The following is a 13306-nucleotide window of genomic DNA, read 5'->3' on the forward strand; positions in this document are numbered from 1 at the left end:
TTTATTATGGTGTGTGTCCTTCAAGAATTGTATGATCTATTCCCTGCTTCCTTTGTTCCAGCTCGTTTGACTCGTTTGATTCGTTTCATCAATTCGCTGCTTTGATATTTCATTGTAATACAGCTTCCTTTTCCAGTAACTTCTTTCCAAGAACTGCAAAGTTGTAGAACCCTCTTCTTGTTGACTGTATTGGATTTGTCTTTGCCACTGGAATCTATCAGGAGACGTGTGCTTCGGATTCGGATTCGGATTACGCAACCTTTGTTTCACAATTACACGTGAAGTCATCCTTACAGGAGGTATCCATTGTCTCTTAAGAATGAAAGGAGGCCATTATACTTGTTTATTTCATGCTTGGTATCTTGGCTTTACCATGGCTCCATTTCAATTTTCGTTCGCTCTTATTCTATTTCCTTCAATTATGTTTTCATTATATTTTTGTATCACTAATTTTCTCATTTATTGTTTTTACCCTCTTTTCTTCTATTTTTTCTCTCTTTTTCTTTCCTTCGTTTGAAATTTTATTTTTTTCAATTTTCTTTTTTCTACCACGTGTCGAGTGTCACGCAAGAGTTTACTGCCCTTGTCTCTTCTGGACTTTATATTACCATTTATATGCTAAAATGCTAGAAGGCAGCCATTTTTTAATTTAAATTTTTTTTTTTTAAATTTATGATTACTGCCACTTACGAACTAATCCCGCAAAGTGAATATTAATCTACTTGTAGACGTGTCAAACTTGCCACTCGTCAGATATTTAATTCGATAAGTCATTCAATGGTTTAGACGTGGTTTAGCCAAACATTGTTTAAAACGAAAGAATTAAAACAAAAACTTAAGTAATGATAAATATTTTACGTTTTTGAATTTTTTAGATGCGGATTGGTTATTCGTATTATTAGTATTTATTTTCTTTCTCACCAAAGCAAAATGTGACACAAGGTCGTTTTTAAAGTGGGGTTAAACAAGCTCTCCGAAAGAAAGGGAAAAGGGGCAATCTGGTTGGGTCTAAAGATAGTAATTGTCCCAGTATAGAGGGTTTCCCCTCCATTGACTGGGACAAATTACCTTAAGTGCAGCATTTTATCAAAAATTCTTCATAAGTTTTGGTTTCGGTTTCGATTATAGCTGATGGCACTCCGGTAATCTATATTTTTTATAAATAATTTTATCAAAAATTCTTCATAAGTTTTGGTTTCGGTTTCGATTGAAGCTGAAGGAACTCAAGTCATATCGATATATTTTTTTATTTTTGAAATCGCAACTATATAATATATAAAAATCGATAGAACATTAACTCTATAATAATATATACGAAATCTGCAAGAATTAAAATATCATATTTAAGCGTATTGTACGACCAGACTCCGCCGGCGGGCGTCCCTGCTAGTTTAGATAAATACTTTTGCAGTTTTAACAAAAGAACCACAACAATATCAGAGCGTCTCCATATACGCTGAACATCTACTGAATACCAACATCAATATATTACATATGAATGAGTCCCCTGTGGAATTTCCACAGGTCCCGTTAGTCATATATTATTTTGATTTTTCGAACTAGTCTCCTCGTCTTGTTATTTTTACAACGCTTAGGACTCGAGGTGTAGTGGATTAAGTTCTTGGTAAAATTTAATTAGAAAATGACACTCTTCTGGAGGTTAAAGGGTCAATCCTTATTGCTGGTGACACGCAAAATACAATTGAAAATTATTTAGGATTGGCTGACAGAACGAGAGCATGATACTCCTGTGGATTAAATAAAGTGTTCCGTTCGGAATTCCTTGCGGATTTCTGAGTTCGGCTAAAATATACCTGAGTTCGACAAGAAACACCTGAGGAAGGTCCAAATAATACTATACATTTAAACCTTTATAGATCCCCTCGACACTGTTATACACTGGTTTAAAACAAGGAATGGTAAACCGTTTCCTAGTTATGTTACTACTTAAGGGGAATACTCCACCAGACTAGATAAATTATTTTCTAGGAACCCAGCAAAATTCAGAAAAGATAAACTATAACATAATGAAGTGGCCAATTGTGGATAGGAAAATTAGTGTGCTTCACTGTTTTACTAACTCAACGTTTGACAAGAAACATCTGAAGAAGGTCGGAGGTTATATTGACCGAGACATTGTGAAAATAACACTCAAGATGAGAACAGTAGTGCGAAAGGATCCAAATAATACGGTAAAACATTTTATGTAATTAAAATCGTTTGCCAAAACAAAAACTTAATCGAAATAATACTGTCACTTCAAAATGGATACAACACTCTTCACACACACGCATTTAAAATAACATCAAATTCGGTATCAATATAAAATCCGGCTATACAATGGCAATACGGGGAATGGTGCGTTTTCTCCTAGTGATGTTACTTCAATTAACAACCTTTAACTTGACCAAGAAAAGACCACAATAAATATAAACTATGATATAATTAAGTGGCCAATTGTGTGGAGGAAAATGGGTTTTCGTCACCCGTTTAAGTTTGGGAGATTGAAGAGAATTTTAATTGAACACTCGGATATCTATGCTCCTCATATAAAGATTAAGTGTTAGTCCCAGGAAAGGATCCGTGGTGTTCTGAGATTCAATTGAAGTAAAATGAAGAAAAAGAACAATAATACAAAAATTACTTACTGGAGAGAGTTTGAATATTTTCTGGGGAGAATTTGAATACCTACAAAAGAGAATTTGAATGCTTACTGGAGAGAGTAAAAATGTCCTCTGGGGAGAGTTTGAATGCAACTTGGTAGAATTTAGATGCATACTGGTAAGAGTTTTAAGGACTGCTAGTGTTGTATTGTCGAGTTTATATAACTCTCTATGTATGTCTAGTGTATATGGGGTATACTTGTTTCTGTAATCGATGCATGTGTATCGTCTAGTGGTAAGAATTATTAGGACAGTTACTCTTTTGTGTATGCGGTGTCTGTACGTGTCGATCTGTTACGTGTATACTTAATAGTCTTTCTTTCTTTTATGTATGAGGGCGTTCTGGCGTATTAATGACAATAACGAACGTGACAATAAACAGACATTGACGAATAACACCCTTGTCTGCTCAACACCCGACAGGTCATCTTGCTTATTCATTATCTCCCTACTCCTTTGGCGGCAGGTACCTGAAATAAAGGCATCTTCTTCCGAATGGAACACCCAAAACGCCGGGTTATAATTTCCAGATGTTCCACGTCTCGGAGTTTGCAGCTTTTAATCTTCACTTTTGTTAATTGGTTCATAGATGCTTCGATAAGATCACAGAGACAACTGTCAGCTAACTAACCCAGTGGCTAGCTAACTACCAACCCGTCTTTTCAACTTTCCGTTACAGACTAACTCCTGATTCTGATATTTCCTGGCTTACGTGTCTCTTACATTAGTCAGAGTGGACAATCTTGTCACCTAAGCCACATCGTTGTTTACTAAACTAAATTCCAAACTAAATTTGTTTATGCTTTTCCTCTAATTCATAACATTTTTCTTAAGCTAAAATTCCACAGTTAAATATTTAACATAAATATTTTAAGTAACATTCTTTAAAAAAATTTTTTTTGAAACTAAATAATTTAATCATAATAATCGTTCTGATCCTTGGCACTGCCCGCCACGACATAACACAGATACTACGCTGCAATCATAGCCAAAGGGCCACAACATAACACTAGGGAGAGTTCGAATGCCTACTGAGCAAAATGCGAATGCCTACTTGGGAGAGTTCGAATGCCAACTCGGGATAATTTGAATGCCTACTGCAAAGTTCGATTACCCACTGCGGAGAGTTTCGATGTTGACTTGGGGGGGGGGCTTGATTGTCTACTTAGAGAAGGGTACAACGTAGTAGTACTCCTTCTGAAGCTAAGCCTGGGTTCTTTGAATCTGTGGGCCGACGCCGAGTCCTGCTGCTACACCCAAGGTCTGCCACCTGATCACCAAACTCTTTAGAACAGCCAGATACACTTTGGTGTTGACTTTCAAGCCGACTTCGAAGATGTGAGGTGGCGTGATGAAATCTCACTAAAAACCATAACCGTGACCGGAAATTTCATTGAGCTGTGCCCTCAAGCGTTGAACCGTCCGGATTTGCAATTGTCATGTTGTCATAACTTGGATCAGTAAAGAGCATGACTTGTACAGCGGCGCATCTCCGATCTCGCTCGCTGAACATTGTGTCATTTTCAGACATAATAGAAGGCTCCTATCGCTGTTGGGATTTGTACACAGCTGGCCAACTAGTAGATGGTCTGCAACAAAAATAGAACACTGGTTTTTATCAAACGAAAATCGAATCACGTCGTCTTTTCTAGGGCGACAATTTGTATATATATATATATATATATATATATATATATATATATATATATATATATATTGTCGATCGGTAGTACTGCTGACTGTCAACGCGATGATTCTAGGTTCAATCCTCGGCTTTGGAGAGGTGCTAGTCTAGCGGCACTGATGAGTTGTGACACAACGAAACAGGACTGTATGTCGATGACTACAAATATATATATATATATATATATATATATATATATATATATATATATATATATATATATATATATTATGTCACATATGTGTACTTTCATGTAGGACTAAAGCTATGTTAAAAAGTCACCTACGTGCACACAGTTGCACAACGCTTCACTGAAGAGAGAGCAAACTTCTGTCAAGAAGTAGCCATCATATATAATATAATATATATACATATATATATATATATATATATATATATATATATATATATATATATATATATATATATAAGCACTTTGCCTGCGTGCATGCGTGTGAGTTCGTCCCTGTTGACTCCAGAACGATTAGGTCGATTTAAAAATTTGTTTTACAAATATACTTTCTGTTCTTGGGAATGAAATGCCTCCGATAAGTACTGAAAATCTATAGTAAAAAAAAAAAAAACGTTAAAAAAGAAACGATACAATTTTGACAAAAAGTAACGCTTTTATACAGCTGAACATAATAAGAGCATAAAAAGTTTTATCCCCACACAAGCAGAAGGGTCCGCCGTATAAAATCGACAGTATGTTCTTTGATAAGATAGGGGTGCGTTCGGAACGAATTTTTCTCTTTGGCGCATGCGTGTTAAAGCGTCAGCCATATTTTTTTCTACTTATGGGCGAGTGTTTTTTCTCTTTTTGTTTTTAGAGAGTGAGTCTGCATATCCAGTCCCTGACGACACATCATTTGTCTGCTGAGAAAAAGTTCAAAGAACGAGAAAAATAATTCGAAATAAACATAAGGTTTGCAAAAAAAGCATCAGTGAGTTCTTAGATACGTCTCCCGCATTTCGATACGGCGATATACTCGTCTGTAAAACTTCTTTTTTAAATTCTATTTTCATTCATCTATCATAGTTCAGTTTGAAGTATATGTTTTTTTTTTCGGTCTGTCACATCTAAGTTTGCAATAGTCTATCTCGTTGGTCTGATATGCTAAGATTCATCTTCAATCTGATATACTTAACGTTTGAATACTATTTTCTGCGCTCTGTCATACCTAAACCGAAAATAGCATTTCACCAGGTCTGTACAGGTTTTAATATACAATATCGTTTTGCTTCGTCTTTTATGCTTCGGTTTCAAAGTTTTGCATCACAAACCGGGCGTACACACCAGTTATCCAATCTGAAAAAAAAAAAGATGTCGACTGTTGGGGTAAGAAATGCTATTACTTAGGTTTAATTGAATAATTTACGAATTCCTCTGAGTAAATCAATCATTTTGGAAAAAACCTTTCAAACACTAACATCCCCAAATATATATATATAATTATTATTTTTTTTTTTTGCTATAATAATTAAATACCTACAGACACTAGTGTTTACTCCTTTCGGGATTCTTCAGTGCAGGGTGTCACGATTAACACCAACCGAACGCTTCGAACCCCGCACCACGAGACATCTCTGGCTCGATTAGCGGAGACCGTATCCACTCGGCTACCATTAACCGCGTGAAATAGCGTTGAATTTAGACATTTTTAATTTTAAATCTTCATTTACGTCAGTCAGAGAGTGATCTAATCGTTATACGATGATCTATGCATAAGAGCTAAATTGACCGACTTTAATTCAACTGAAAGTGCTCAACGATAAGAAATGAATTTCTTAAAGGGGCTGTCATAATATACATATATATATATGAATAAAAAATTAATACGAAAAATATATAAATGTTTATATCTTTTCTGTATTTATTTCCTTAGGGTCGTGATTTTAAAAGTAAAAGAAAGTATTTAGGTGCCATCAGCTTGAATCGAAACCGAAAGCAAAGCTGCAGTATTCAAAGCTGGTAATGTTTCCACTTTACCAATGGGACACGCATATAAACTGATTAAAATTAAAGATTAAAAATAAACTAAGATGAATGTCAAAATATATAACGCGTTTTCAATTTTGACGCATTTTGACGCCTTAAAAACAATTTTAACAGGTTAAAGCCCCATAAAAAAACAATTTTAACAGGTTAAAGCCCCATAAAAAAACAATTTTAACAGGTTAAAGCCCCATAAAAAAACGGTGCGTAAAATAATCCAATCATTTGAGGCCCTTAGCACAATGCTGCGACTTTTAGTTTCAGAAGATATATATATATATATGTTTGTGTGTGTGTGTGTGTATGTGTGTGTATCTGTGTGTATATGTGTGTGTATGTGTGTGTATGTGTGTGTGTGTGTGTATGTGTGTGTATGTGTGTGTATGTGTGTGTGTGTGATGCTGTTTGTTTGCTTTTGTTAGCGATACTTATTGAATGAATTCAATTTTTTATTGGTCGCAAAGGGTAGAATTAGCTGCAAAGTTCTTGGCAAAGAGTTTGGCTTTGTCTGATACTGACGAGATTACCTCAGGCCTATTGATGATAGTTGGGATAGAGCACACGCTTCTGTTCAGGATCCTGTTTGCTATTTGCCAAAACTGGTGGGAACCAAGCCGCTGCTCAACTACTTTGGACTTGACTGACTGAGCATACAACTCTCTTGCGTTCTTTATTACTTTTTTTACAGTGGTTGCTGGCAGTCCTGAAAGTGGCTTTAGTCTCAGTACATCTATTACGTTGGAAGCAATGGAAAAAGTGATTTCTGTGCGCAATGGAAGCAGCACATTCTGGAGAGAACTACGGCTGGCTGTTAGGTTTTTGCTGGAATTTTTTCGAGCGTATGAAACGGTCTATACCTACAATTAACCATTCCGTCAGGTGTGATACTATAGACGACACATCCTTTTTAAACATGGAACGCAGATGTAGACCTGATATAAATGTATGGAAGCTATCCCAGCCAACCATAGAGTATCGATATACTGTACGATGGAGAGGTACATCTGAGGACTTATTACATTTCATTTTTATCTTAACTGATACAAGAGAGTGGTTGAAAGATCCAAGTGGAGACAGAATGGAAATTGAACACAGATCAGGGCAAGTTGTGAGAAAAAGATCTAGGAGACTGGCCGTCAGTCGACTCCCGCTCTCGCTATGAATTGAGGCAAAACTGTAACAATATTAATATATAATTGAAATCAATAATAGTTTTATCCCAATAGAAGAAATTCCATAAATTTAATGAATTTTGTAGTCTTGTTTCGTTAGATAATTTAGTTAATATTTTTTTTCTGTTTTCTATTTTCCAGGTCACTTTATGGGTAACCACACAGTTATTGATCATTTACGAAAAGCTGGTTTTGTGATAGAACATACTACTCCAGACTTCAATATATCCGAGTGAGTATAAGTTCTATTAATAATCTGTTTGTTCGAATCACGTCGGGGTCACCACTTTCTATATGCTAATTTTAACCATTTAAGGCATACTGGATTTCCACATCAACAAGTAAAAACGTTGCTACAAATTATAATCAATTTTGATTTGGCTGATTATATTCGTTATCGTGTGGCCTCTATTGTTAGTGTCTACGGACTTTATAAGAAGTCACGTCAACTTGAAATCATGTGGTCTAAGAAACAAAGTAGAACGAACAAGTCTACTTCATATAATAGTCTATAACAAAAGTATCGCCAAAGTAAGAAAATCAATGTACTTATCCAGTTTATGATCCAATTGCTTGAAACTTCGCGTCGGCATCTTCTGACAGGTTTTGTAAGCACCAGGAAATGCCGAAATGATTAGCCAATCAGCTGTCAAAAGACAAGTTTCAGTGAAAGCATGTAATTCAAATGATTTGCAACACGGTATATAAACGTGAAATCCCTCTTTTCCGTGTGTTAAGAATGGCTTTCTATTTAGGAAATCATTCTTAGCGCGGTAATGTTCGGACGCCGTGTTTTTTAATTAATCGTCTGATAATCTTTGTTTCGGTATCTTCCTGCTGGTTATGTAACCTGCTGGAAGATGTTAAAGCAAAGTTGCCAGAGATTCGGTTATAAACTGTATACTTACAAAAAAAAAAATAGAAAAAATATATATTTATTTATATGATATACACCACAATAGTAATAATATATGTTAATTGCCGACAGTTTTTTTAGACCAGTATTTCGTCCACTGAAGATCGCTACGCTCAGTATCTAATCGACTTTGGCAGAAGAGAGCGTCGACGTCTTTCTCCATGGGTGAATGGAAACTCTCTAACTACTGTACAAACATCTCTGGATGGATTCCTTAAAAGGTCCAGTGGAAATTACGACATACTCTACTACGATTGGATGATACACGGCGCGACCCTCACTCTTTAAAATCGTGGACAGGCATGGTGGCTGCTGTACTTCTACAAATAATAAATCACATATATTTATGTACTAGCAGGGGAACCCGACGTTGGCCGGGATTGAATAATGATCACCGAATGTTTCGCACTCCCATATTTTTATTGTCATCGTAATCGGTGAAATCGACCATTTTGCAATTGAATGATTTTTTGCTCTTGGCCCATCGCGGTGCACCGGGAGGAAGCTTCGTGTGCCTCCCCACAGTGACTTACTTCACAATACATTGTAGTCTACATTACACTGTAGAGAACCTGCTGTTGATTTTATAAAATTATTTTTATATATAATGGCTTAAATTAAAGTTTAACATACAAAAGTCAAGTATCATGGTTCAATTGTGCTCTAAACAGAAACATTAATCTTTAATACGCCCCTGTCATATCAAAGAACCTACTGTTGATTTTATATGTTTGACCTTTTTGCTTGTGCGGTGATAATGGCTTGAATTTAAGTTTAAAATGAAAAAGTTAAGTATCATGGCTCAATTGTGCTTTAAACAAAAACATTCATTTCGAACGCGCCCCTGTCATATCAAAGAATCTATTGTTGATTTCAGCTTATTTGGTAATAAAACTTCTCAAATGCACTTGTGATGTTAGGCTGTATAAAGTGTTAACTGTGGTCAAGGTCGGACTTTCTCTTCTTTCATCGGATTTTTTTATTATAGATTATCGATACTTATCGAAGACATCCCAATACACAACTTATCTAAGAACACTGCAAGATACATAAAGTACATTTGTGTGAAATTTCATAAAAATCGGCCCAATCGTTTCGGAGTTCATGGGGAAGGAAGTCTCAAAAACAGAGATAAAATTCCTTGTATATAATAGTAGAGATATGGCCTACACCGTTGAGTTTAGGTTGCCAGAGATTAAGGCAACTAAGAAAAAATTTAAAAAAAAAAACAAAAAAAAACAATGCAAATTCTATCGTCCTGTCGACTAAAACAGTTGCTGACATTGATCTGTCTTAGAAGACAATAGGGGTCCTCTGCCTTAGTCTGTTACAGAGTTGCAGCGTCTGTTGCAACTGTGCAACCCTATCCTGTATGGACAGGCTATGTTGCAGAGGCCACAGATGTAGGTGGTGCCTGGTTGTGAGAACTCTATTGCAACCCTCTGTGCTCTCCCCTCTCCCTAATATTCTTGCAGCGTACCTTTAAAACTATTCTTCATCAGCTGCAGTCTTTAGTCAAAAAACCTATTGCTGATTTTATATGCCTGACCTCGCTCAACGTATTGTTTCCCATGATTCAATCTCTGTTATTTACTATGCTAGGCAGATAGATAATTAGATAGACCAATAGATAGATAGACATATATATATATATATAGATAAATGCTTTATACCCGCCGTTGCACAGTTAATACCTAACAATACCAGATGTGTGACCATTTGGTGATTTCAGGCGCTGTATGTAGGAGGACGTCGACACCTGCCTGCAAGAGTTGCAAAAAACCTAACGTCGCCATCTCCCCAAACGGAGATATACATACGACTGGGGACCGTTTCTGAATTTCATACTCCCATGGAACTTTTTGCTTCAGAGGAAGTTGGTTAAACCCGCATAGGGTTAATGCCGTTTCCATTCAAAAGTAATGCCTCCTAATCTTATTCTGCCCGAATGGATTAGAAGGCATTGCAAATTGCAGTGTTATAACGACTGAACTTAGGCATGCATGACCTGAAATTTCTGTTGCAGATATTGACGGTGTGAGACAGTAAAGAAGCGCCTCCCTGTCACGGACGTGATCGACTTTTTTCCATTTAGAAAAAAATTGAACCGATCAACGTTCATCGATGCCTGTTGAACGTGTACGAAGCCGATGCAGTTGTTGTACGCACAGTTAGGAGATGGGTTCGTCGGTTTCAGAGTGCCGACACAGATGTGAGTGACAAACCGAGTTCAGAAGTTTTACGGCCAAGATATCAAAAGAGGCAGGCAAACGTGCTTAGAGAATGGTGGTGGCTATGTAGAAAAATACTCTGGCGCACAAATACGTTTAATGGTACGATCGGGTCTTCATAGCACACACACACACACACACACACACACACACACGCATATATATATATATATATATATATATATATATATATATATATATATAGAGAGAGAGAGAGAGAGAGAGAGAGAGAGAGAGAGAGAGGGTGGGGTTGTCATCGACAAACGATATATGTGTGTATATATGTCTGTGTGCGATTCCGTATATGTTGCTGGGAATAAATCTCTGTAGCCATTTTGGTATGTGCTTGCTTAAATCTGCGCTTGTGCATGTATATAATTGCGTATGTATTTGTGTTGTATGTTTGAAGGGTGAGGACATTATTAAATATTTGTTCGGTCACTCGGCATTTCACCTGAAATTTCGTTCAGAGAAGAAAGTTGAAAAAAAAAAAAACGAAAAGAAGCGAAGTAATAAATAAATGAATAATAAATGATAAAATAATAAAAGGAAACGAAAAGTGAATATTTACGAAAAACAGGAAATTGGAAATAAAAAAAAAAATTTAAAAAAAAAAAAAGTTAAATGTACCGCCCAATCGTGTAGTCACGAGAAGGTTCATAAAAAGAAGAAAAACATCAAGAAACGGATTGTACCGAAAACAAAGAAAAAATTGATGAAAAAATGAAAAGGTGAAATGGAGTTGACAAAAGAATTTAAAGAAAAAGAAAGAAAAGACAAAAGAAAAGAAAAAAAAATGGTGAGAGAAAGATAAATAGGGGGAAAAAATTTAAGTGAACAGAAAATGAAAGAAAAGGGAATAAAGAAAGATAAGAAAAAGAAAAGAGGAAAAAAGGAAAAAAACGAAACAACGCACTATTGGAAATAAAAAAAGACGACGAAGTAGGAGGAAAAAGAAGAGAAAATAAAAAAGAAAAAGCGTTGCACTAGTCTATGGTGGCACCACATAAGATATTGCTCTGTGAAAATTCCTCGTTAGTAAAAAAATAAACTAAAATAATTATAATAAAAATAAACTAAACTAATAATAATAATAATAATAATAATAATTTTGAAAAAAGAATGGGAGAGATGGGAATCAGAAGGCTGGCTGAAAAGATATAACGGATAGCAATAATGAAAACTGCAGAAATATTAAGGAAAATCCTTGAATGCGGAGACTAACACACATGAACTACAGGCACAAACTGGACACAGAAACGGCTACAGAGGCAAAACACAAAGGAACATCACTTGGAATCATGAAAACTGAAACTGTATAATTGTAAAATACCACCGACCCCCCCCCTTTTTGTGTGTGTAAGTGTTACCATAAACGGGTACCACATCAAATAATGATAATCAAGGAGGATGGAAAGACCGAGAAGAGAAAGCACTAGCCAGACTTCCGCTGGTCGAGTGCGAAGAGGACTGGGAACTTGGAGAGGTTTATTGCCACCCGAATTCCAGTGAAGATCAATGGTCGCTGCCAACGAGAAATCAACGGTAAGCAGCTGTTACGATAACGCAAATTCTGTTGCAAAGGACATCAAAAGAAGTGGAGAGTAGATATCTTGGAAGACTTGTTGTCACTTAGATTCCACAAAACACCACAAGTTGTTCTGAAAGAGAATCTTTGATGATGGTTTATGTAACCACTCCTAGTGAGAAAAAAAAAAAAAAACTAAAATAATTTTTTTTTTAAATAATAAATGAATAAATAGTAGTAGTAGTAGTAGTAGTAGTAATACTACTACTGCTAATAATAATGATAATGATAATACTAATAATAATAATGCTAATAATAAGAATAATAACAATAATAATAATAATACTCATACTAATGATGATGATGATGATGATGATGATGATGATGATGATACGAATGCAAAAATCAACCCATATAAAATACAAACATTGAACAGGAAAATGCAATAGTAATAGACTTACCAAAAAGAAAATTATAGAATGCGGAATGAAATATAAAGGATAAACAGAAAGAAGATGAAATAAAGAAACGAGTAATACTGAAAGGGTAAATTTTCAGATTAGGTCCACCTCAACAATTTTCTTTTTACGAAAATCGCATTGAAATTTTGCAGAAATAAGTAGTTATCGAGATATAAAAAAGTTGTATTATGCATTGTATTCTTTGGCGGCCATTCTTACGCGCGTACGCGCGCCATAAACAAATCTACTAGTCTATGACTGACGCTGCAAGCGCGTAAAAAATATGGCCGTCAAAAAATAAAATGCACAATACAACTTTTTATATCTCGATAACTAATTATTTCTGCAAAATTTCAATGAGATTTTCGTATTCAGCATAGTCGAAAACCATTAAAAATTGTCATTTAAAAAAAAAATTGTGGAGGTGGACTTAATCTAAAAAAAATACAAATAAAAATAAATAAAAATAAATAAGTGATTTAGAAAATTAAAAAGACGAAAAGAAAATTATAAAATAAAAACGAAAATCGAAAGGTAAAAAAAGGAAAGACAATTCAAGCGAGGGAAGAAAAGTTTACAAAAAAAGCGAAAAAATAAAGAAATAAATAAGTGATTTAGAAATTATAAACCAACGAAAAGAACATTAAAACGAGGA

At 35.3% G+C, this 13306-nt stretch overlaps 1 protein-coding gene across 1 annotated transcript in view; it reads left to right on the plus strand.

Moving 5' to 3' along the window:
• The window catches only part of LOC145298595 (metalloprotease TIKI1-like), a 417606-nt gene that overhangs the window by 302448 nt on the left and 101852 nt on the right, over nt 1-13306 (plus strand). The window contains exon 4 of the mRNA XM_080144330.1: nt 7657-7747. Coding sequence (XP_080000456.1) covers nt 7657-7747 — 91 coding nt within the window. The remainder of the gene's footprint in view (nt 1-7656; nt 7748-13306) is intronic.

This window comes from Euprymna scolopes, chromosome 2 (assembly GCF_053919585.1).
Source record: "Euprymna scolopes isolate OS-2025 chromosome 2, ASM5391958v1, whole genome shotgun sequence".
In the NCBI taxonomy this organism is placed as follows: domain Eukaryota; kingdom Metazoa; phylum Mollusca; class Cephalopoda; order Sepiida; family Sepiolidae; genus Euprymna; species Euprymna scolopes.